At 41.0% G+C, this 26,433-nt stretch overlaps 1 protein-coding gene and 1 long non-coding RNA gene across 3 annotated transcripts in view; both read right to left on the reverse strand.

Moving 5' to 3' along the window:
- Window positions 1-2,431: 2,431 nt before the first annotated feature.
- LOC143427108 (uncharacterized) lies at window positions 2,432-3,717 on the reverse strand. The gene is made up of 2 exons (XR_013102246.1): window positions 3,483-3,717; window positions 2,432-2,796 (listed from the first exon to the last, which is right to left on the reverse strand). It is a non-coding gene; the product is annotated as an uncharacterized LOC143427108 (long non-coding RNA).
- Window positions 3,718-4,512: 795 nt separating this feature from the next.
- Window positions 4,513-26,433, reverse strand: part of LOC143426715 (adenylate cyclase type 6) — a 45,006-nt gene continuing 23,085 nt past the window's right edge. Inside the window, exons 7-27 of one of the 2 annotated variants that reach the window (XM_076900317.1) lie at window positions 22,595-22,744; window positions 18,039-18,160; window positions 17,455-17,547; window positions 17,211-17,357; window positions 16,490-16,648; window positions 15,806-16,054; window positions 15,564-15,723; window positions 15,341-15,438; window positions 15,006-15,090; window positions 14,613-14,729; window positions 14,035-14,166; window positions 13,468-13,706; window positions 13,238-13,376; window positions 12,827-13,046; window positions 12,285-12,433; window positions 11,835-11,942; window positions 5,624-5,900; window positions 5,208-5,345; window positions 5,017-5,100; window positions 4,760-4,916; window positions 4,513-4,683 (exon numbers count right to left, since the gene is read on the reverse strand). In XM_076900317.1, the coding sequence (XP_076756432.1) occupies window positions 4,551-4,683; window positions 4,760-4,916; window positions 5,017-5,100; window positions 5,208-5,345; window positions 5,624-5,900; window positions 11,835-11,942; window positions 12,285-12,433; window positions 12,827-13,046; window positions 13,238-13,376; window positions 13,468-13,706; window positions 14,035-14,166; window positions 14,613-14,729; window positions 15,006-15,090; window positions 15,341-15,438; window positions 15,564-15,723; window positions 15,806-16,054; window positions 16,490-16,648; window positions 17,211-17,357; window positions 17,455-17,547; window positions 18,039-18,160; window positions 22,595-22,744 (3,156 nt within the window). In that variant the 3' untranslated portion in view covers window positions 4,513-4,550. Of the gene's footprint in view, window positions 4,684-4,759; window positions 4,917-5,016; window positions 5,101-5,207; window positions 5,346-5,623; window positions 5,901-10,778; window positions 11,943-12,284; window positions 12,434-12,826; window positions 13,047-13,237; window positions 13,377-13,467; window positions 13,707-14,034; window positions 14,167-14,612; window positions 14,730-15,005; window positions 15,091-15,340; window positions 15,439-15,563; window positions 15,724-15,805; window positions 16,055-16,489; window positions 16,649-17,210; window positions 17,358-17,454; window positions 17,548-18,038; window positions 18,161-22,594; window positions 22,745-26,433 lie in introns of those variants that run through there. The other variant, XM_076900316.1, reaches the window with a different exon arrangement.

Below are 26,433 nucleotides of genomic sequence, written 5' to 3' on the forward strand. Positions count from 1 at the left end.
TGGCGATTCAGTGCTGCAACTATATCACTAAATTTGACAAACTCATAATTATTGCTATACATCTCATCATTTAGCTTATGAAATATTTATTCATCTGTAGCGTGAACCATCCTAATTGCAATTTAGATTCTCATTTTACGAATATATTGCATATCACATACCAACATTGTTTTGACTAGGATTAACAAACCTGGGCACGGGTTTTCTTCTCTTTCTAATTGGCGTTACTGATTGGTCAAAGTTGCAAAAAACATTTTCAATGTTTTATGATGTTCGTTAGCAAAATTTTAACCAAAAATTGAAAACTATATATGTACAATTTTATTTCACATTCCATTCTTGCAAAAACACGTGCAAGTAAATGCAGTATATACTCGATTCAATTTGGAGGGAGAAAATCCTTTGTTTAATACAATTCGCAACAAACGAGCAACCATTATATGCACGAAGAACGAGGTAATTTTAAAGCTTTTGTATAGAAAATTGTAAAAGTAATTACATTGTATCGTGTACTGTACAATTTTTTCGTTCTTCTCTTGAATTTTAGTTTATTTAACTGTTTAACCTGTATATTCTTTATTTTTCTCTTCTCTCTCATCAAACGTTCTTATATTATGTTCTTCACGGTTTCAATGTTCTTGAATTATGTTGATTGCATTTTTAAATTACTTTCTTACACTTTTACTTCATGTTCTGAAATTGTAAAATATAGTAAAACTTCATTGTTGACTAGCTTTTTTTGATAGTTACAACTTTTTCTGACGTCACGTCCGGTTTCTTCTTGGATAGCCGTTAAACAAAGGAGGACGCTAAGACGGCAAATTAAGGAAATTTATATAAAATACCGATGACAAAAGAAGACATAAGAAGTAATTGTTCTATCAGTATCTACTTTTATCTTCGAGTTTCAAATAAAGGTAATTTGTGCTCAGTTTTTCATTTGTTCTTTGATGATTTGCAACTTTGTTAACTAGAAACATTATTGCGTAAAGATGGCTGATGTTCTGGATAGGTAAACTTGCGCGAACAAATATAACGATTGTAGTTTATGTAAATTCTAATTAAATATTTGTACATGTTATAGAAACGTGATGAGAAGTATGCAGATGGACATCAAGATAATACGTTTCTTCGAAAGCAAGGAAAGTATGGAGAATATTGCGGAGGATATACATATACAACATTACAAAAGAATAACGCATCAAAGGGTGAGTTTTTATTGCCTTATAATTCACACTTACGCTACTTAACCTTATCAGATTCTTCTTGTTACTTTTCATTTTATGCGTGTTTTATAAATGATAATGATTATATATTAATATAATTTAATATATTAATATATAATTACTATAATATTATAATATTATTTCATGTATGTATTTATATACATAACCGTTAAGATAACAATGTTTTTGCATATTTGTTCTTGCTTTATATATACTTTTCTCGCAAATATTTTTGAACATTTTTTGTGCGTCATGTATGTATATTTGTATGCTATAGATTTTTTAAGCATCATCCGAATTTTTGTTGCTTATATCTACTTGGTTATTGTTATACTTTTTTATGATAACGATGTTATCCCTTTGATCTGTTACCGGCTGGACAAGCGAGTTGAAACTGTTGCAGGTTGTTCACTTTTCTCGCTTTCTCTCGTTATACCATGGTCGCTCTTTTCATTCTACACATATTTCAATTATGTAAATTACGGTACCTGATATACGTTGATCCGTTCCACGTATAGATACTACTCAATGAGTTGCATATCTGGGCCACACGACTTATATATTCAATGCGTTTGTTTTTCAAATTAGAAATGAGATTAGAAAGTAATCATCTATCTCTATAACCAGAATTTTCTAACTGTGTTAACTACAATAATAAAAACTAATAAAACTATAGACGCTAGGTGGCATAAATTAGACTCTTCTCGGCATTACGTCGTGGAAAAGGGGACTTTGATTATTTTGTTATCTTCCAAAAGCTTCTTTAGAAAAGCATTTTTTTCCATAAAATTGTCGAAATTATGGAAAGTCTCAATTATTTATATCTTTTAACTATTTTACTAATTATGGCATTATTAGTCACATTAATGCTATTCTGGATTTTGTCTTTTTGCACTGTTTAAAATATTTTTATTATAAGATGAGATTTTAAACAATTTTTATTACAAAATATTACAAAGTTAGTTTAACTATTCTATACACATACATATTCTTAAATTATATCAAAGTACGTATACATATTTCTAACATTTAAAACAATTATGAGACTCGTTCCTTTTCAATAATGCAATTTGCATTCAGATATACACGTGTAATTCTTTTATATCATCTGTAGATTTCAAAATATAATATGGAACGTATAAAGCTTTTTACGGAAATATCAAATACATTTTTAGTTGCAAACAAACTCCGTAGAAGATCGCTTGAAATATTATCCGTCTCATTAGTCACAGATCAAATTACTCTAAAGTCCACCTGCGTAATCATTGCAAAAATCTCGCCATCCCGTTGGAAAGAAACGTGATCGGTGTTCAATTTTCTCACTAAATGACAATTCTTCGAATTCTCGTATCTTCGCGTATAACATGATGGAATATTATGGAGTGATTGGCTCGACCGTTGGACTCGGATAAACAATTGGATGTGGCGCGTATGGTGGCCTATGAGGTATAGGATACACTGTTATGGCACCTGGTGGAACAGAGGTCGAAGTAGCTGGTTTGCCACTTATTAAGGTTGCAAATGTAGTTAAGGTTACGATGATGATAGCGAAGATCTTTCCCATTGAAACCTGGAAATTATTGCAATTATTTAAATTAGTTGATTGTTAAACGTTAACAATGTTGTTATAATTTAGATTTATAAAACATACAGAATGCATATAATAAATTTGTATACATATGTAGAAATAGTACCATGGGAGCAGGTATACAATATTTGTAACAGTTCAACCTTCGATCTTTTAAACGCATAAATCTCGCATACGTTAGCAACCACTATTAAAAATTACACAAACCCATATCTTGCCCCAGTTTTCATTTTGCGAGGATAAAATACGGGGTTGGGCATATATACTTTCTAATAGCGTCTGCTACGGCATGTAAGATTTATGCGTCTAAAACATTTAGAGTTTATCTCTTACAGAGATTGTTTGACTGTCGCCAAGATGTGTTTACAAAAATAATACATAACGTCCACGTCATGTTGACTCAACATTGCTATAGGCACGCGCGTGCCTAGCCACATACTTGCGCCTAGAGATAAAATTCAATGAAGAAATAACAATACTTTTTTGTAAATATCTGAATAACTAAAGCCAAATGGTGGTTATATGTATAGGAGAAAGTTATTCGAAATGTTAATTTCTACGACATATTAAAAAATCATCGAAATCAGTTAGGTGGTACTACTTCTACCGACTTATAAAAAGTATTCTTTTATTATTAGTGTACCATGCTTCAATATTTTTTATATTACCATTATGATGCAAAATCCTCAGTATCAGTTGAGTTTCTTTAAATTTCAATCCCCTCGATAGATATTCGATCAAATTTCCCAACTACTTTCTCAGCCAATGTCTGAATATAAACAGATAGCGGTTGCAAAAGGTTGTACACCTTTTATACCCATTCGTTTTAAAGAGGTAGGCGTTAATCTGGGTCAAAAGTGACACGATGATACTGCCCGCATAAAGGAAACGAGAAATTCCCGTTTAGATAGCCGCATGTCACAAGTTCGTTAAAATCTCATTGATAGTAAGCCTTTCACTTATCAAACTTTCTGTAAACTAGCATAGAATATAATATACGGTGTTACCGATGATACTGTACATTTGGAACGTTTAATCTAGATGTTGAAACAATCTGATAATACTAAAAATAAGATAATTTTGTGGATAAATCATCTATCTTCACAATAGTTTAGACAAATTGTAACTCTCTCAAATAATGTAAAAAATGCGGCTAATGTTATAGACGATCGCTGTCATTATGATCCCTCGAAAACTTTGAATGGTAAACAATGACTTCAGGTCCTTGACACGCTTATCACGTGCATATTGTGAATACCAATTAATTAATAACTTAAAGTGGGCTAATATTATTTCGCATTCGTTACAGTAGTCGATTATTTTCCGGGATATATAAATAGAACGAAAAAAAATTGAAATGGAAAATTGATAATCAATCGAAATACATGCTGTTCTTCTATTACACGATGAGTCATTAATGTTAATGCATATACATTAGCATACGTTTACGTTTTTCAACGAATTGTGATCAGAATGACGCACAAGGTAATTAATCATAAGTGTGTGCCACGTAATTGATATATTTCTGTAGCAAAAACAATGCAATTTTTAACATAAAACTTTATTCAAATCACAATTTAACTTCATTTAAAATTCAACAACACTTTTCAACATCATAGGTATCAAATTGCTGATCAAAATTATTTAACTTTTATATAATACAATTTCCGCATATAAGTTTTATTCATGCAGACATATCGTCGAAAATTAAAAAATATAATTTATTTTGTTGAAGTTTAATTTGTCTCCAAGTCTGTAGAATTGCAGTGTTCCAAATTAGAAGACGATTTGGATGGACAGTCGATATCATTGTCTACGTACTGTATGCTGTCCCTACGTCTACTATTTTTATTAAAAATGTGGACGATTCTGAAAAAAGAAAAATTGAGCAGGTTTTAATCTAATCAATCGACATTATTTTACCTTTAGTATTTCTAATACTTACGAAATGAGAAGTAAAATGAAAACTTGAGTAGCGAACGTTAGCCAATAGATTGAGCTAGGTGCTGAATTTATGGTCGCGTTGTATAGTTGGGAATACAGTATACCACTGAACAGGGGCACTGCATTGTCACAGACTGACAGCATGGCGAACACTTTCCCTATGAATTGCCATTTTATATTTAGTTACAGGTAGACAAATTGCTGCCTAAATGAATTCTAGTTGTTTAGAAAAAAGCTGCTACTCTGTAGCAGTTCTACCTCGTTCTTCCACAGAAACATGTTTGGAGGTCATTGACCTGAGAACAGGTGCTACTATGGGTCCTAGTGCAGCTACACCAGCACCTAAAATAGGCGAATATTAATATTGTTGATCTTGTATATTTAGGTTGCAAAATATTATGTAGATTATTCTAATAGATTAGTCTACTAGAATTATATAGTTCAATTACCAACGTAGAATAATTCTGGGACATTGGCGAGCACGAATATAATTCTTCCAGAGGCATGGGCTATCGCTCCTATAGCCACCATTATCGTGTCCCTGATTCCCATTAACCTACTCATTATTGGCACTCCGACTAGCATCGCTAAAATAAACGGATAGTTACGCCAATGCTTTCTTCAATGATCATTGTTTTAGTAGAGTTTCTCAGAGAAATTACTGTTAGTGAAAGTTCTTCTCTCGCGGAGAATTCTTGCTTTCACTAAGACCTTGTGGAAAACACAAGCTGACTCGACTCGAGGAAACTTCTGTTTTCTTTAAAACGCACCACGACGATTATAACGATTTCTAAGTGCACATACAGCTATTAAAAGTCTAGCTGGTTGATAAAAGATCATAAAATAAATCTAGTTCGAGATTCACCTAATACAAAAGTAGTCGATTGGAACGTTCGAAATTTACTGAACTTGCTAACGTCCCACTTGAATTTCAGTTGAGTATAGAGGAAGCTCATAGGTTTCTCGTCCCTTTGAAAAGTGTACAGCATCATGATTACAAGCAGAAGCCACAGATGTACTTTCCCGTAATTAGGCCTGCGTTTTGTCATTGTCCTGATGGTGGCCACCACGTGCTTCTTATCGAAAAAGTCGACCAACAAATTGGTGCCACCCAATGGTTGTTGTTGAGGTAACGTTTGCCACTTCAGTCTTATAAGTGAATATAAAATCGCCAAAACCAAAAGACTGATGTTTATAATGAACATGGTGGTGTAGGACGAATTGGCTACGTTTGTGTAGAGATACGATCCCAGGGCCACTCCTGAAAATAGAGAATTAATAAATAACAGTTTTCATATTTCAAATATAAAGGGTTTTGAAATTAAAGAAACGAAGTTTTTTTTTTTTTAAAGTCGAATCGAGTATGGAATTTTGTGAATACCAGTAGGCATAGTGCTAAGATACACCACGTCCAAAATGGTGATCCTTAGGGTTCTTTGTTGAATAGAAGATATGTCTGATATGTACGCGAAAGCGCTTCCAAAAATGGCCACATCTGCCCCTAACATTCCCATAGGTAGACTCGCTGTATAGACTATGGTGTTCAAATTCCACGTGTCCATCATGGAATTGACTATCACCATGAAAGAATAGATGAATTTTCCTATCAAACCAATAATCAGTGGCAATTTTCGTCCACGTCGATCGCTCCAATTGCCAAAAAACAGGGCTAGTATTATGGGAACCACGTGACCTGCTATGTTATTCCATTGATGAAACTCTGAGACTGTAACCTGAGGAAGTTTTGATTTTGTTTTAATTTCATTTTAAAGTAACAGGATTTGTTTTCCTTATTTCATTCTGTTATCAATTCCAGACTTTGAAAAGTAGCTTCCAAAATTGAATATTTTAATTAGACTGCTTCTATTATTGGCACACCATATTATAGGACCAAAAAAGAAAAAAAGAAGACAAAAAACGGAAAATTGGGATATCTTTTGTAATGGCAATTGAGTATCATGATCAATATGAATATTTTTCTTCCCCATCAGATAGCTTACTTCTTTATCTCAAGTACTAAAAGAAACAGTACATTATCACTGACTGTGCAAGATATTTCTCGTCATTGTACCTGTACTTCGGCTTTTATGGTCTGGTTATCGTTCAGTTTCGAGCAAATTTCTTCCGAATAACCGTGATCGACTCGACAGGCTTTGTCGACGAAAAATGCCTGTTCCACTACAGATGTGATCATGTATGCCATCATGTAGAGACACATCGTTGGTTCCACCGACACGTCTTTTATCCAGTTGAAGTACTTTCTCCATTTTTCACGAGGCAAGTTAGTTTCGCTCGATTCTGACTGGAATAGGTCGTAAAAAGCATTTCTTAGGGTTAGTGGAATCGATCGAAAAATTTTTAATATCTTATTAAAATTTTTTAACATTTATGTATAAAAAATTTATTGAAATTTTGCTGTACGTAAAAAATTAATTGAATCACTTACATTGTTTTCCATGATTGCTGTCTACTCTGTGATATTAGATCACCGAGACAAGTCTGTAGATCATTCCCAAACGATTTCTTACGTGATCATTATAATTTGTGTATACATAGTCGAATACCGCTCGCACTTCTATCTGATCGCATCGGTTCAGTTATCCGAGCTGAATTTGCAGAAAAGCCGATATAAACGGCCCCCTCTTCTTGCAACAACGATCTGCGTAAAAAAATCATTTTACCATTACAATTTGTACATACTGGATAAAACTTGTCGAGAGGAAATGTAAAACAATTTCGAATTAAGTTTATCACAACCAATCAATAATAATTATTTTTAATTAAGATGAAAAATCGTAATAAAAGTTTTTATTAAATTTCGAATTAATTGGTACGGCACTCAGATCATGACGCTCACTGTTTGAATAACCGCATGAGTTCCTTTTCATATGAAAGAAGACAATGAGAAGATAAAGATTTTAAAATAGTTTATCACTAAAAAGTATTTATATAATTAGTATACGTTCGAAGACAAGTGGCGCGTCGTCAGTCACCTGTTTCTTGATAATTATTATCGATAAGCCCAATTCAAATAGTTCCAGTGTGCCGTACCGCCTGGTATTGCGAATGTTTCACCGCCGCTACTAGTCTCGATTAAACTCTGGACAATCCTCTAAAGCCAGGCATTCAACGCGAGATATTTTCCAGCATTATCGTTTTAGGTTGCTAAAAATACTATTATTTTTAATTGTTAAAAGTATCGAGCACGCTGGTTGCGTCACTCCGATTACGATGAAACAGCGAACAAGTTTTCCGATCCGAGAAACGCTCACAGTACGAATATAACGATGGACACAGAAAGGTTTGCTGGACGATAGATCGGTAAAAAAGAGAAGTAAACCGACCGGTCCTTGGCACGTATCAGTTAGCCCGTTATCATGGTTTTATTACACTTACCAACAACGATTTCTTAGCTACTATGTGGGCATTGGCATGCTCGAAAATCAACGGAAGCCTAGCCACTATCATGCGCTGGCAGTGTGTAACTTCTGGCGGGAACGATGGTAAATGCATACACTTGTTCGCGATAAAGTAGAATATCTGGCTAAATCTATTGACATTTGCCTTCAAATGCATTTACGGAACGTGATTTGCGAAATTTTACCACCGAAAGTTCGAAGATATCACGTTTTTATTGCCTGCGATAAAAATGCCAGCTTTAAACAACGGCGACGTTATTGGAATATAAACACGTGTAAAAAATAAATCTGATTAGCTAACTGAATTAACGAGCCAACTAAAAATATCGCGCAAGTACGTACGCAGACAGACTATAGAGGAAAAATACAAGATAAGAAGCGACACAAAAATATTTATTAGGCACTGTAGCTGTTACACAATACCTGCCTGATGCGAAGGCTGTTTAACAATTACCTGTCATCTGTTGTTAGCCGCTGCCAAAGGTCATATTGGTTCAGTTATTCAGAGATGTCATAGTGGTGATTATGTCGGTGATTAATGCAAAACAATCTTGTCCAGTTCATGTTATACGAACGAGAGGAAAAGAACGATAGGTTAGACTGCACACGTTGTAGCAACATAATACCACGTGTATCCGAGCTCAGCTGTAAGATTTCTGTTATTGACCGCGTGGTTCTATCTCAGTGGTACCAATATGAGGCCAGAGAATGGCCCTAAAAGTGGATAAGGTTATCTAACATTATATCTAGTGTTATTTTATATTTTGGAGGGATTTTTTAAAATGTACGCTTGCCTTCTATTTCGAGTGGTAGGGAATATGAATTTTTTAGGTGTTTGAAGGATATCGAGTAAAATAAGAATTGAATTTCCAGAAGGAGATTACGGTATAGAGAGGTGGGAACAATTATTCTTTTCCTCTTTTTTAATAAAAATTTATTTCACATTATTCCTGACAAATCACATCGCGCCATTAATATCTATAATATACGTTCAGTACAGGCTCGAGGTTTTGTGTGTTAGGCCATCGAGAAATAATACGAAAGATGGAGGAGAAGTAACGATTATCCTCAAATCTGGCGGAAGCTTACCATCTTTACCTCAAATTGACTGATTTCCTGTGCTATTATAGTCGAGTATTGCAGAAAAGTTCGAGAAAGGGTAGTTCTCTCAAAGTATACTTGATTTCAGCTCCGCTATTAAAATTTCTAAGGTATCCCCTCTTTCATTTATTCTTTTTCTATTCTTATTTTTTACTTCGACCAAGGATTTCTACAACACCAGCTATAACAGCGAGAATAATTTTTATTATTCTAAAAGCTAACATCGTTAGGCTTATACATTTAGACTTGATATGACAGAGTTTTTCCTCAATGGTTTATTACAGATACTCGATCCCCTTTTTAGAGAAAATCATATATTTTACTCTTAAATAAATTGTAAAATCCTTCAGATCGTGCATCGAGATATCTGTAACGTTCTCATTTCGATCTATCGAACGATAGCCCGCGTTTCGATCTTAATATTGATTCTTTTAGTACCTATCGAAGGCTGGGCCTGCCAGCAACATCAAAATACATTATTTCTTTGCGGTCGGAGAACATTTAATAGGCTCGCTCTATTAGCTCAAGACGAGTTGCAATTGACGGCTAATTAGACTCTTTGGAAAGTTTCACATTCATCACGACAGACACTATACACGACGGTTAATCCGTTTTTAAGTTCGCCCTTACGTATATACAGAGCGTTCCATTACAGGACCAGCGAAACGAAACGAGCGACCCCAAAGGACGAAGTAACTTTAAAATCATGATCGATTGCCTCCTGGAATCATCATTTTCATTTCCATCCGTCCATAATCCAACACCCTGTAGAACCAGGTGCAATAATATCTCATTGATGTATGTATATACAAAATTGCAACGAATAAAAGGACCGTCAAAAATGCGAACGATGAACGAAGATTCGAGAAAATTGAATCACGTTCGAAGAAAGAAAGCTGCGAAGAGGCACGATGAAACGTACGAATTACAGTCTCATTGTGTCCCAGAAACCATGTTATTGCACCAGGCTCCGACTTTCGATTACTTCGATTTCGCCAGAACGTGCATTTTATCGCCTGATTTATACACTTTTTTCTCCTTTTTTTGTTTGTTTGTCGATGCACACGAACGTCTGCGCGCTTCCTGATGCTTCGCTCGAATCGCGATTACTGCACATTGCAGTGCAGCGCGCATACGGAATACGCGAACAGCCGTGTAATTGCGTTTACGTAATAGAACTCACTTGCGTTCATCGTTACGTCAAAGATTTTTCATGTGTCAAGAAACGAGATTCGTATTTAAACAGAAACGTGGTGCTGTACGAACGAAACATAACGATACGTCATTATGACAGTATCGTAACGAATGCGGTAAGAACGAGAGTAGCTATATAGCCAGCCTGAACGTAAGAACACTTCGAATCGAGTTCTCGATGCTTGGAAAATCTGTTGGGTGCAATTAGACGCGCTGTTTAGTCGATAAACACACTCGATTCTCGCATCGAATCGAACCGTGGTGAAACGCGGATATCATCTTATCTGAGATATTTCAAGGATAGAACGTGCTTGAGAGAACTCATTCGTCGACGAATCGTCGAGGATTAGGGTTTAAAAAAAGAGGATCGTAAAAATAGCGAGTCTTTGTTTCTCTTCTCTTCCAGCAGCTTTGTCTGCTCGCCTTTAATTCGTATAAACTTTTGCCGTGGTCCCGTCCCGTCTTTTGTCTCCTTTTTTCAGTCGAGATCGCGAATTCAAGAATCCAGCCACGGTTTCGTTGTATCGAGCTTCTCGTAGGAATCTTTCGTTATTGACTAGAAGAATGTGTGCACAAGCAGACAGCCAGACGATACAGTATCGGAAACGTTCACGTTCCTCTGGGAATCTACTTAGATACATATGTATATATATGTGTATCCGTGAAGTGAATCCACGTAATCGCGGAACGTTTCGGAAATTACTTTGTCGGGATCCGATTGAAATTTAAAACTGATCTCGCTGTCGGCTTAAAAGGATTAGCCCCACCTCTGAACAGAACTGAAATGTCTAATTGCGCATGGCGTCGAGATATGGCTTAAGTACAAGGTAACTTTCCTCTCGCCCTGCGTTTACGGACTTACGACTACGCGAGTTTCGGAGATCGATTCAACCCGTTGTTCATTTGGACGTTTACAGTCACGTATCATCGTGGAATTCTCATTGAACAGTGTCTTCTTTCGATGTACCCCTCACTCTAACATTTAGTCGACTCGATCGTTCGATCGTTCCTCGCGAAACACCGTCTTCTCTCCGTTTCCAGTGACTTTGGAACCGTTTAGAAAATTTCGTAGGCGCGTACGAACACTAGAAGGAAAGTGGTGAGAGAACAGTGTCGATCACAGATCCTTCAGACAGCTACGTTATTGGTCGAGGCAGGCTTGTCCGGGTTACCATCGGTGGTGGGATTAATTTTCTCATCGTTAGTATTGCTATTGACGATGATATTGTTCAGTTTGCTGGGGTCACGAGGGCCATCGAGGAAATAGGTGACCATGCTACCCTTGCCTTTGACCTGGATGGTGCCACGGCAGGTAACCGGATATCCTTTGCCGATCAGGATATCACGAACCTCCTGGGTGACCTGAATCCCGTCCAAAACGCCTGTAGACTCCATTCTCGAGGCCACGTTTACCGCGTTACCCCAAATGTCGTACTGCGGCTTTCGGGCGCCTATCACCCCAGCGACGACCTACATCAAAACAAGATCAAACCATTCTCTTTTTTCTCTGTTCTTTGTATTCTTTTTCTTCTTACTATTTCTCGAGATGTTCGCATTTTCTTAATTTTTTCAATGATCACTTGATTTAAAGAGATTCGAAGAAGTTCGAAGAGAGTCCAAATATATACTACACGGAAACGGATTCAACTTTTGAGAAGTTTGATCTTTTATCGGCTCATGGAATTGTTTTCATTAAGAAATTGTACTCTGCTTGAGTTTGAACGGGCAATTGAAATTTATTCAATTCCAAAACGAGCAGGATGGTTTCGTGAATGTTTGAGGGGTTGGTATGATGAAATTGATTGACGTTACCGGTCCAATATTGATGCCCACACGCAACCGGAAGTTGTTAAAGCTGTGTTCATTTACGGAAGCCAGCTGCTCGCGTATCCTAAGCGCGTAGTCGGCCATCGCGGTCACATGTTTGTAATCTTTCATGTCGCAGGTGCTTTTCGTCAGTCCTGCGAGGAGAAAATAGAAGAAAAGTTCTTCTAGGAACCGTAATAATTCTTGCTATATCAAAATCATGAAACTTTTTCTCTCGTTGAGAAAAACATGAAACTTAAAAGAGTAAAAGAAATTGTAAACGCGGTTAGGGGTAAAAATCTCAGAAAATATTTGGCGGTCCAGAGTTTTCTACAAAAATAATGGAAGGAGGGTAGTAAAGCAGAAAAACAGATGCGAGTAACAGAGAAAATAAATTATTTTCTGCGAGAAGAGAAAACGTGCAGGCAATGCGAAAAAAGAAGGAAAACGGACTGTATACACGGAAACAACTAGACGGCGAATTTTAATCAGCGTCCCGTGGAAATTTGTAAGCTGGCGAGGCTGAAAAGAAACCTGCTGGCGCTCACCGGACGCGGCCATATACGTAGCGCCTGTACTCTTGATCTTCTCGATATATTTGTACGGTTCCTCCGCGAGTAGCTCGTCGAAATCAGCTATGATCTCGTTCAGGAGCCTGAGACACTCGACGCCCTCGTTATTCGCCTCCAGCTCCACGTAGAACTCCGAAAAGTTCGGTATCGAGGCGAACATTATGCAAACGAAATCGCACTGCTCGTGGTACAGCTCCTGCAATTGGTAGTTCCGCAGAGAAAATGGCGACAATAAGGGTAAACGGTCTCATCCAATTAGGAAAATAGTGCAATCTCATTTTTTCATGGGGAAGCGTTTCGCAAAGCTTCGAGAGGCGACGTGAAATTTTGTAAAATAGGACACTTAAAAGTGTTAAAAAATATGGGACTATAGGACTGTTCTCTTACATCTGAGTTAACCGTGGACAAGAAGTGGGCAGCCACGTGCTCCGGAAGTATGTTCGCCAGTAGCTTCTGGTTGTAGGCCTTCAGGTGCTCCATCTCCTCTTTCTCCTCGGTCGCTTGGAGCTTCCACAAGAAGTCCAGCCTGTGTTTGTTTATTTGAAACCACGAGCGGGTCACTGATTTCTCCATACACGCTATTGGTACCTTCGAAATTCTCGTAGCAGATATCTCACCTGTAAGTGGCTTCCGTGTGCTGAGAGTGTACAATCAGGCAGGCCATGAAGAAGACGACCAATACACCCGCCAGCCATCTTCCAGTCAGTTCTATTTCGTTTTCGTGTAGGCCTCTGTAGATGCTGATGGCCAAATAGGATGCCACCACCAGACTCAGTATAGCCACTTTGAACACCGACGTTAGGATCTGGTAGACCGCGCAGGTTATCATGACTAGCATCACTAGAACTGGGAAAAGCTGCAAACGAGGTCTTTAAAGAAGAAAACTTTAAATTAAATTCCAAACAAGCGACTCGGTTCTACCTCCGGAAACTGCAAGCTAACTCAGACCTAACTTGACTCGACGATTCGAACCAAATTGTACTCGCGACGCGTTCAAAATGGCTCGATTCACGAGTAGTCACGAGTCGATGACCTAATTTGACCGGAAACATGAATTTCGTGGGATATACCCGGGAACGATATTAATTCTAGCCCAACGAGTCAGGAGTAGCCCTTATAGAGTCACTTCCTAGTTAATTCGAGGACCGCGGTGGGACGAGTCGAATCGATCATCCGGCACTTACGTCAGCGAAGACGGTGTAATAGCAAACATCGGCAGCCGCATCGATACTCTGGAACGTCACGCTGGAATTATCAGGCCATTCAACGAACGGAGATGTGCCGTTCCCGCAGACGCTTCCACCCTCCAACGTGACCTGCAATCGAAAGAGACAGGCTAAGACCGATCGCGTCATTTCCCCTTCTAAGTTCTGCTCGAAACGATCCGTCAGAATTCCTTTCGGTTTCGTTGATAAACCGTTTTAATCCAGTCGAATTGGCGGATCGATAGAGGAACTGGATGGTTGATGGATGGTTGTCAGTCATGGTCAGCTATTGAATTTGGACCAGTTAGCTCTTTCAATTTAACTAACTACTTTTCTATATTGCCAAGGGTGCAGCGGCTATGTATCTAGCTGTTCGTTATCGGAGAAAATGTTTCGACTCGAATTTACCCTGCTCGTCACACTATTGCAGCTATTATGTAGAGTGCGTTTATAGAGAGTGTTTACGAACGGATTGAAGCGAGCCATTATCGTGTTATTTTGTTAGCGATAAAGTAGTACTAGAAGATAATGCGTCATGTTTACAGTCCTGTGCTTACCAGTGGTGATAGAGCCGTGGCGAAGGTCAGAAACACGACACACGTGGCTAAGGTTTGCGCTACTCCTCGGTTCTCGAACACGTGTACTGCGAAATCTCGAAGGTACTGCGGCACGCTCTGAAATGGAACAAAAATTCAAGGGGTGGTTCGTAATAATTGATTCCAGTGGTGTACGTGTGTGCGCGAGCTCTGTTTCGGACAAGTAGCACGAATTGCATATGCAATTGGCAGCATCGTGTGTCCAGGACACACAATCGATGGTCCCAGCCTGTGACCTGGAATCTCGCCACCGATTCAAGGTTAAGAGGAAGTGGCAAGATTCCAAAGAGTATCCGCGATCGATCGAGTCGCGTTTCAAATTGTTCGTAACAGACGAATTCACCAGTCTCTCACCTCGTTCTTCTCCGCTAATAGGATTCCATTGATGAGCGCGATCAGCATCGTGCTCACTGTCACGCACGTGTAGAAATACACGCCCCTGGAAAAGTGAATCTCATTTTGCACGTCTCGCACTAGAACGCCTATGCAATCTTGTTCGCGATGCTAAAAATCGATTCTCGTAGAAAAGAAATAAATTATGGAATCGAATCGGTTGCGTGGGTCGACTGAAACCGAGTTAATTAGCAGAGAGTGGCGAAATTGCGATAGAATGGAGGGGAAAAAAAGTAATATCGATTCAGGAAGAAATAAAAAAAATCAACGCGGCCTATTTGAACTGGTTTGTTTACCCGTACAGAGTGATTGCCACGGCAATCACGACCACCATGTACACGAAACCTGAACAGACGAAGTATGCCGAGAGCATTCTGTCCCTCTCGCGTGAGTACTGCAACAGATCGTTAAAAATACATTTCGACGTTGTTTTCTTTTTTTCTCTCTATTTTCTACAAAGTATCCAGTTGTAGAGAATTTTCCTCGACGAGTTTTAAAACGAACGAAATCTGTATTTACCTTTTCCTCGACATCGGGACGACGAAACGTCAGGATGAAAGGAGTGCAGTACTGTGCCCTCAATCGATCCGTGCTCCTAGCATCGATCGCCCTCATCAGGTACTCGTTTACCTCGTCATCGGGATCCTTTTTTGCCTCCGTCGTCTCTCCGAAACCTAATCTGTACACAGAATCAATAGAATCGTCGACGGATTAAAGTTGAAGCATCTGTACGTGAATCAATCGAATAGCAAGTTATTTACTTAGCCTGTTTCCCATGTTGAGACCCATGGCCCATCACCCTCATCTCCTTAGACACGTTCCCGTTCGCTGGCAAACCTTTTCTCAGCCCAGAAGAGGGTAAATTACCCTTGAACGTATCTCCAGGAACGATTAAATACGTTTTGATATTGTGTTCCTTCAGGTACGCGTTCCTCTCACCACCGTGGCCTTCTTCCACCTCGTAGAAACCACCCAGGCAGTCCAGAGTCTCTTTCGTGATATGCACTCGCCTGTTTCCAAGCAAAGCTCGCTTTACGCGTCCGATAGAGCAGAATTTGCCTCGCTTTGGTCTCGTTAATAAAAACTCGCGAATCCACGCGGTGGAATTTATCGGTTATTCGGAATTCGTTTTTCAACGAAACACAACACGCGTATACAGGCGCAGCGTTTCCATCGAGCTTTTATTCTGTCGAGCAAAACTAGAGGGCACTTTGAATTTCATCGCCGCGTTTAATTCGGATAATACGCAGGACGTTACGTGTGTTTCGCAGAAAAAAATTCTTCCCACGCAACTTTTGTTCAGCGTTGTCGAGGGAAAGGCAAAGAGATAAAAGCGTTTCGCCCTGTTGAGCGCAGAGTTTCATTTCTTACCCGCGATATCGCCACGAACGAAGGGTAGTTCTACCCCTGGAGAAGGAACAGGAACAGAGGGAGGAGGAACTCACCCCGGTATACCACCGCTCTCCATGTAGTTCGCCAGAGTGACGTCGTTGCTCCAGACGTCGAATTGCCACTTCCTCAGACCGAGAACCCCGCAATGAACTCTCCCCGTATGGATGCCTACCCTCATGTTTACGTTCACAGCGCCCACCTCTCGATACAAGCTGCAAAAGTAATTCGATGAAACCTGGTTAATTCGAGAACCCAATTTTCGGTTCAATAGCGAACCGAGAAGAGGAGAGGCCTTTCGAGTGGAACAGATTCGGAGCATGTTTCCATTGTAGTCATTTCTATAGTTGTTCCAAACTGTTGTTAAGTTTCGTGAGTGCAGACAGTTTCGCGTATCCACGGGGGAGAGAGGACCCTTTAGAAAATGGCGAACCAGGGAGTGGTTAAGGGAAGCATCCTAAGAGCCGGAAACAGAGTAAAGAGTCAAAGTAGCCAGCAGACTCCTGAGACGAGTATTCTCGTTACGGGTCTGCAACTGAAAAACGTCTGCACTCGTCAAAGGGATGATTTCCTTCGAGACTAAAACATCATTTTACAATCTTGTACACGGGCGTCGGAACGTTCATTTCTGAAGGGTCTACAACATCAGTTTGCTTTCGAATCAGATACGAATTCGCGATCTTGTCTAGAAAAGCGTAGAGCGTTCTTCGAGTGTTTGTGAAATGGAATTTTTCTACAGAAAAATCAGCTGGGAAATCGTTTGGAGAGGAAACTCACGTGATCGCGCTAATCATATCCAAACCCATTTCCACGCAACAGCGCGCGTGATCTGGCCTCGGTTCCGGAAGTCCAGAGACGCAATAATAGCAGTCCCCGAGCAATTTGATTCGCAGGCAATGATGCTCGGCTGCCAGCGTGTCGAACCTACGTAATAATTAAACAGAGAGTCCAACAAAACGGTCACCACCATCGAGGAAATGAGGATAGAACGAAACAGTCCGATACAACCGTTGGTACTAACCAGGCGAATAATTTGTTTAACAATCTGACCACCTCTTCGGCTGTGCACTGATCCGACAGGGACGTGAATCCGCAGATATCGGCGAACAGGATGCTGGAAAACGGTTACCACGATATAATTCTTCTCGGTTATGCTCTGCTCGTAATTAAGTCACGGTGTTAATTGGAATTCGTTAGCGGCGTGTCACCTGACTTAACGAGCCTCGAGTGGCAGATACGTGTTACTCTATCGTATGGTAGACGGGTGTACTACCGTGTCGCGTAATGGAACCGGGTAGCCGCGTCTACCGTGCCATAATTACTACATTAACTACGCGTGTGTACCACTTTTCTCTAGATTAAATATGAAAATTCATCGACAGACCGCCTGCGACTGTGTTTCCGTCTCAAACATTTAGTAACGAGGCTTCGATGGTTTTCAGAGGTCGGTGGGTTTTAAAAATGAACAGTGTACGGTTTGATTCAACGCGTTTCACCAGTCTAACCGCGACGCACGGAAACAATTACGCCAGCTGGTCACGAAACTTGTTCTGGCCCAGCACCTCGGAGGTGCCGTCCCGTGGGTGCTCTTCCGACAATGCTCACCTCACATTCTCGTGCCTTTGAATGTAAATCTTGTGGAACATTGTGTCCTTCGGCTTCCCAGCGATGTCGGCTTTCATCTCCATGGCTACGTGCCGCGGCAGCACGCTCAATAGGAGTCGTTCCTGTAAAAAATCAGAGAAAATTCACCCGCCTCGCCCTCTCGTTCGACGGTTTAAACCTGGGGGCGGAGTGGAAACACGAGACGCAATTTACTCGTATCGCACGAAAATATGTGCTTTAAAATTGCAACGCTCTTTCAAACGTTCCTCCTTCTCTCGCTTTCTTCCCTGCGTGGTCTTACCTTTTGCGGGAGACGCGCCCGCTCCATCATTGAAAATTGATATTTTCATTAGAACAGAGTATTGAAATTTTCACGTGGAAAAGTTGATTGTACGAAACATTTCGGTCTCGCGTTATTCAGCCGTGCAATTCCAGCGGTAAGCACGGTATTATTCGTTCGATGGTAACGCCGTGTCGGTATTAGCTGGCACGACTTGCCAAAGTCCTGGCTGTATTCCTACCAGACGGTTAATTAACCATGTTATTCCGGAAACTTGCGGTTCACCTAATAAATCCTGGAGCGCAAGACGCCCCATTCACCCGTGTAATCACACGTCTCTGAAAACCCTCTGAACTAACGCACATGTACCACGGCCATCAATTATTTTCCACTCAATTTTCAACTCGATTTAATTAACTCTCAATAAACTGCGATAACGTTGGCGATTTTTATTGCTCGCTGGAAAATACGAGAACGATGGTCGTGTGAATTTAAACGTCGCACCGTGTGGCCAGCAGCGGGTCATTTATGCTTCGAACGAGCGAACTGCGTGATCGTTGCCGCTTATAACCATCCGTTCCTTTTTCCCTCATTTTTCTCTCTTTTTTTCAATTTTAAAACCCCGGTACAGTGTGCGGTTGCATAAATTTCCCGTACAATGGTAGAAGGGGTTGCCATGCCGCGGCACGACGCCTCTGATACCGCTTGAGAAATGACGAAGAAATAGCTACGTTGTCGTAAAATTATTCAGAGAGCTGAGAAATAATCCTCGAGCAAGCAGGGTAACCTTTATTAATAAGTATTAGCTTTCTCTCGGTTCCTACGATGAATCGCTCATTTCCCATGTTCCAATTTTGATCGACTCCGTGAGGACGGATCGATCGACCTCGAACAGGTCACCGCAGGACACGCAGGAGCCAAGGTAGAGCAAGGCTCTGAAACTAATTGACACTTCATCACAGTCGAATCGGAGCCGGCGTTACGTGACTTCAAACACCGAACGGCCGGCAGTGCGGCGAGCAAATTACACGTGACAGATACGGTTGCAACCTGTTGTGTTCGCCCCGGTTGATCGATTTATCCAGCGTCGAATTAGCCACGGCGAAGGATATCGATGTAATTTCAGATACCAAGCCGCGTACAGCGTTAGAGTTGCTAATAGGAGAAACCAAAGCTGCGGACGCGATAACGATCGGTCTTGAATATTTCATAATCTCAGTCGAACACCCGGCCATGAATTACGGGAAATTTACAAGTGACAGAGCCGTGTTCGTTTCGATCGTGTCTGCCACTGGAATCGATGAATGGCACGAGTTTGGGTGAGAAATAACAGTATTTTTAGAGCGATTTTACCGTACACGTACATAAAGATAACTTATCGAAAAGGTCTGAAAGGAGTTGAGAAGGAAACAAATGAAGAACGACGACAAAAATTGAAATTGGTCAAACATCGTAGCGTCAGGAGGATCCACTGTTATGAAAAACAGCAGGACAATTAGGATCTTGAGAAAAGCGGCGGGTTGATTTGATTATTTTCCCTCAACGGACGGGATTGAAAAGCTTTCACCGTCGGAAGGCTTTAATTTCGTCCCAGGGAAATTCCAGCCGGTGGCAAACGAAATTTCATTTTGTTAAGGAAAGCGTAATTCAGTTCCGTTCGTGAAAACAGGAGAAATTGATTTTCCCTTGTATCTTCTCTCTTACATGTCTCCGTCTGTCTTAATTAAGAAAAACTCGAGATTCCCACGCGTTGGTAACCTCTACAGTGAACACGTGCCAACAGTTTTATTAGAGCGATTAGAATCATAAGAGTATATATAGTAATCGTATTAAGCAGCGAAGGGGTTAATCGAGGTCGTGATTCCCCGTCTGGCAACGCAGTCGAGCTTGACTCGAAGCGAACCATAATAGATGGAGTTTATCAGTTCTCCAGAGACTTATCAGACGAAGGAAGAGCGACGCGTTAGGACAGCTCTCGGAATATAGATCGTGTCTTGGTAGACGCGACAGAAAATGGGACGTCGATGATCCTGGCGAGGTATTAACCCTCCAGAGGCTTCCTGTCTACCGGGGAAATCGTGACTGTTGTTCAGGGAATTTGTGCGCGACACTCTGAACCGCGTCGAGTGGAGGTCCTTGAGTTAGGATTAGGAGGAAGGCGTTGACTCGATTTCGTCTGTGAGAATAGCATCGGGTTCCGTGGAATATCGTACTATCGCGACTGTCACGCGATGCTTAACCCCTTCTCGTACGAGACAGGTTCCTTAATTAAAATTCCTAATTTTTTCTTGGCAACCTCTGAAAAAATAATGATAATTCCACGCGATAGTCGGTTCGCAGGATTCGCGAACGATGCAAAAACCGGGTATCGCGTTGGACGTAATTAAAACAAGCGGTCCTCGCAACGCGGTGTTTTGATAAGCGAAATTTCGCTTACTAGGAGAAGTTGAGGCCCTGGGAAGTCGCGTAGGTGGGCGTCCGGGCGATTACAGTGCAGCGTCAGGACAATCTGCGCGACATTCGCTTATCTGCCCGCCACGATGCACACGCATGACTTGGCCCGTTTGCAACCACCAAGTTTAACGTCGTGCACCTCGTACGAGGAAGCTTCTTGTCTGTACGCAACCTCCTTCTCTTCCTTTCACCGCGAGATTACGGTGACACGCGTTGAACATGCGCCAAAACGCAGCCACCTTTCAACAGAGATAAGCTAATCCGTTCCTTCGCTTCGGTTCTTCTCAGCTAACAAGACTCAATCTCTATTATAATTCAGAGAGGAAGAGGGAGAGTAGAATATGAACTATTAATGCAGCATAGAATAGCAAATTCTTTGGAAAAAAAATCCAGTCTAAAAGGGTTGGACGAAGCACGGAGAGCTGCAAAGGAATTTCGATAGTAATTTCTGGGGTGGTTAACCGACCGCCATTATTTTTAGAAACCAACGGAAGCCTATTAAAGATACGAGCTTATCGGGGATCGCTTATAATTCCAGCGAACGTTCCACCCGTGACCAGGTCCATTGTGCGATTTAACAAGGAATCCGTGACTCGCCGCGATACCGATCGGCCACTGTCCGAGCTGGCTTGTTTATCAACCCCAAAGTCCCTGGCTGGGTTCGTGCGCCCCTCAAATTCAGATCCATTGCTTTATCTCTGTTAATAAAACGCGCCAACGCTTTTCATTCTCTCTCTACAATTGTACAGAAATTTTTTTGTGAACGAGTGAACGTTGAAAAGTTACATCGAGAACCAGGCAATAGGAGGGAAATGGGGTTGAACGTTCCTCGAACGAAGGGATATCGCTCGACTTTGCGGCGGGATTGTCCCAGATCGGTGGATCTGAGGATTTTTTCGAGCGACTGCTACGTAAACAAGCCCTGCTAATTCCCAGTTCCCACGAACGGTCCAGTTTACCCAACTTCAATGAAAGTTTCACGACTGTTTGCGAAATCCCAATTCGCAGCGGCGCTTTTCTGGTCGTTTGATGTTTTTCCACCGCGGAAACTTGCGACCGAAAATATTCGCCAACAGTGGAAATCCGTATCCCAGGGAGAACTCGTTCGTTTCGCTATCACCGTGGAAACTGCAATTCCCAATAATTTCTCGAATGATAGGTGTTTCCGTATTAAACATACAATTTCCATATTTAGATCCGTTCGATTGTAAATTACTCGATACCTCGAAACGATACGATTACAGTGTGACACGGTGATGGAAACACGGTATTTAGAATAATAAACGAACGTGTCGCGTTGCTAGTCGAGCGCAGTTTGCGGACGGTTTCGTGCGCGTGGTCGATGATTGTGTTAATAAATAATTGGGGTAGTGCATCAATTAACGTGACGGCCCGTGCAAAGGGTAGCTCTAATTAGTAAAATTTCGTTAGGTTGTTTCGTCGATCGAACTCGCTCCGGTTAAACGTGCTCGCTGTGCGGTAACTGCTGGATTTTCCAACTTGGTAATTTTAACGTCCGCACAAGGGATGAACGGTTGCGCTAATTAAAGCATAATTTAAATCACCCAACAAATGTAGCAACAGACCGTTCGATATTCTCGATACTCTTCTCGCATTTCTATTAACGCGAGCGAATGAAACGTGCAACAACTTAATCGTAATTGCAATCTCTGTTTAATGGAAGAAAACAGTTTCATCGAGACAAATCTTTGACGCTGAACGAGTTGAACGATCTCCAGTTGAATTCACTCGAAGGTTCTATTAGCCACACACGAGACAGTGGTTACGTAGAACGGAATTCCATGGACGTTTATGTGCGTACCTGTTGCTGGTTTTCTCTTTGGGTGGTCAGACGAGCTTCGATGCACTGTCTGGTCTCGAGGAAGGCTTGCCTCTGCGCCAATTCTCGAGGATGGTGCGTCAACACGCCAGCCATATTGGTTCCACCCACGACCACTATGGAGCTCAGCAGCTAGAAATAAAGAGTAACACAGTAAATAATTACCTATGTCTCGCGTAGTATATCTGGCGAAGTTAATTGTTTCGCGAGGCCAAAGGTAGCCAGTTTTCTGAGCGCATCCGGTGTTTCGTTGATGGTCAGGGCCAGTCAAAGGGGCGGTTTATTGGGTTTAGGAAGTTGCTGGCGTAGGGCTTGATACTCGCGAGCATACTAATTGCGAACGTCACTCTAATTAAACCGATGCCTGGCCCGGAAAGGGAAACACTTGCCGCGAGTATAACTCCTGCCTCTTTGATGTAGCTACCGTCACTTTGGAATCGACGCTGCCCACTTCTAAGGCCTCCTTTGGATTTCCATTTCGCTATTAATCCACTTTGCCCGCTGCGTGGAACTTGGTCCTGGGCACACGTGAAACTTTGGTGTATGTAACAGCTGCGGTCCGCCAAGGTGATTTGCTTTTTGGATGGGTTCTTGGGTGGCCAGAACTTGGTATTACATTGTAGATCGTTAATCATCACGCAACCAAGTTGCTGTGGATTTTTGTTGAATGGTAAAAGTTTCAAGGGATAGAATTTTATTTATCGACGATTGTAATATTCGAATGCAGACTCGAGATCTGGAGGGAGATTCTTAATCGCAAAACTTAACCCCAACGATTGCTGGTCAGGCGAATTGATCCGCAACCACCTGTAGGATTGCTGGAATCTCTCACGTGTGCTCCACTTTACGACAAATTTCATCTTTTGTTCAACATCAGACAAACCTAGCCTACGCCTAACTTAGACCTTTCAAATTCCTCGAATCGTTCGATTTCCCAATTTCAATTTTCGAAGTGCTCTCATCTGCTTCAATGTTGGAAAATTGCAAGCGAATTTAATCGAATAGAGTTTATAAATGCACGTTTACATTTTGTTGAAGTAATGCGAGAAAGGGAGCGACGATGCTCGCGTTGTTCCAGCCGAAAAATTACAGGAGCATAATTAACGGAAGGGCTCGGTCTGAATTTTTCAGACCATTGAATTATTCACAGATTCCACAAGATTATCTTGTGTATTATGCAGAACAGACTTCCACTACGTTTCGGGACCATTTGCCGGGTAAATTAGAATTCCTGACTCGGTGTCTGACGAATTAATTATTCACTCGGGTCACCTGTCCAACGAACTTACGAGGGACCCATGCTGACCGTACGTATCATCGATTCTCCAAATTTTCTATCAAACATTCGCTAAAACAAGAGTTCTCTTCCTAATCAAAGAGTACGAAGTACGGAATAAAATGGTTCCTTTTCATATATTTGAAATTTTCTCTTTAAGATTGGAACGTAACAAGCGAGCGAAATTTGCAGGTGAAATTTCGAAATTTAACTGGATCAGACACCTTGTCAGGCTATTAGAGGAAGTTGGGTGGTTTTGCAGAGACGGACGAGAGCGCGTGAAATATTCCGGTTAATATTTCGAGAGCGTCAGAGGGTTTGCTAGCTTTTCACTCGGTTTATCTCGCGTGGTGTTAAAAATAATTGTACGATCGAGTAATGGAATCTGCTCGTTTCGCTTCTGAAACTTTATGTAGGCGAGTCTTCTTCGATTACTCCATCTTGGTAATAGCCAGATAGACGTTGGAACTCTCGACGAAGAGCACACGCGTGCCGTTTACGGGAAGAATCAACAAAGGGTACGGTTTCCCGCAGCAAATTGGATCCGATACTTTCATTAAATCGGCCAGTCGTAACGTTTAATAATGTTGCTAATATTTAATTAAAGTGGAATTCAATTAGAAGCCTTGGGCTCGGAACGGAGATGGGAGTAGAAATTGCGAGACAGAATGTTTGCACGATTTTAGGGGCTGTCCGGAATTAGTTACCCCTCTGATGGGATTAACGAGCTCCGTGATGACGATAAACGAACATTTAATGTCGTTTGTTTTTGCTACAAATTGCCAAAACATCATAACTCGAAATAAATCAAAGAAAAAAAAAGAAACGGAATTATAGAATATTTTTTTTCTTTTAACTTTTGGCGAAAAATTGGTGTCGCAGGTGTGAAATGCAATTTTACGAAACATTCTTTCCATCCTTTTTTTTTTCTATCTTCAAACTCCCGTAATTTTATACCGCGGATGTGACGTAAATTCGTTGAAGCAAAAGTTCGTCCGTGAAAACAGCTCGAATTTAATAATCAAACGATGCCAACAAAAAGGCTGGACTTTTAATTACCGTTCGGATGGAGTTGGAAACACGATAATAATTTTAATGAAATCCGCCGGATCGTTCGTTGTTTATCCGAGTTCTGTAACGGGGGAAGTGATTCGAAAAATGTAGAACCCTTTGGTCGTCGTCCGCGAGAAAACAGAACGTTCGCGGAGACGGAAGCGAAGGAGACAAGTGGAATAATATGGTTTCCTGGTGTCCCCCTCGCCGTCGTCAGCTTCCTTTCCGATCATATTTCCGGCTGAGCTCGGCCAATGGAAAGTCTCCGTCCTAAACGGCAATTGAATTTTCCGGTTCAGCCGGTTGACGATATTTCGATTTTCCTTTTTCACGGTCCCTTTTACGGGAACGTTTTCCATCTCCTCGTTTGGAGTTATCCGCGAGAAATTCCCTACGAAATTGTCAGAGACGCACTCGAATTATTTACGACATTCCCCTTTTCCTCGAATCTCTTCGTGTAGTCCACGTTTCACAAATTCGTGCATATTCAACTTGTGCGCTATTTAACCAGACAATTTAACTTGACACTTATTAGAACGGTACGAAAGATTTTTAAGTGAAGAAATCAAAGATTTGTCCATCTAGTAACTCGAACGTCCATCGCTCATTCGTCAGCGTTTTACAATCCAGCTGTATATCGACGTTTACAATTAATCTGCCAATCCATCATTTTCGTTTCGTTCGATCTTTGAAGCTGAGAAAAGTTGGATCGTGCGATAATTGCGAGATCCTTCGACTACAAGCCGAAAGAGCCTCCCGCGGGACGTCCTATTCATTTTTCACCCCCTTAAAATTCAGCCTGCCCCAGTTTTATGACGCTGGGGCTCCTCGTTTGTTCGCGGTTTACCACGGGAATTTAAACGGATATACTTCCTTGTTAAACCGTGGGTCAGCCAGAGCACGTACATAAAACCACCCGTTAGAAATTATTCAGCGAGCGGATGATAATTTTCCGCTGTGTTCATGCGATTCTCAGCTTATCATCTCTCTGTACATTTTTTATAACGTTCGTTTTCTTCGCTGAAATACGTATCGATCTATCGATTGGAACGAAAATTGCACGCGTCGCGTAGACATCTAGAGACGAAATAGTCTGCGAATTAATAGCATCGGGGAATTCGATAGCGCAATTGGCGGATTTATTAATACGTGGTTTACGGATTATTCTGCAAGAGGTTTCTAGCGCAGGTACGATACTGTAATACACCAATTAAATACCATTGATCAACGATTAACGAACACAACGTTCGAAATCGTGGACGCGCGCGTATGTAACGTATGTATACGTATGTTATGTACGTGTTAAAATCGAAACCAAGTCTATGTCTCGTTAGTGCGTCCAGTATGGGTATTGTTCGCGAGAGAAGTCGCTCGCGAAAGTATATCCATCGGAATCAGAGGCCCATTGTCCGCGCGAGCGAATACGATTTTTTTCTTTCGCGAATCCGCGTCTGTTTGTATCTCGAGCGGATCTATTGTTTCGTCGCGGACG

This window comes from Xylocopa sonorina, chromosome 9 (assembly GCF_050948175.1).
Source record: "Xylocopa sonorina isolate GNS202 chromosome 9, iyXylSono1_principal, whole genome shotgun sequence".
Classification (NCBI taxonomy): domain Eukaryota; kingdom Metazoa; phylum Arthropoda; class Insecta; order Hymenoptera; family Apidae; genus Xylocopa; species Xylocopa sonorina.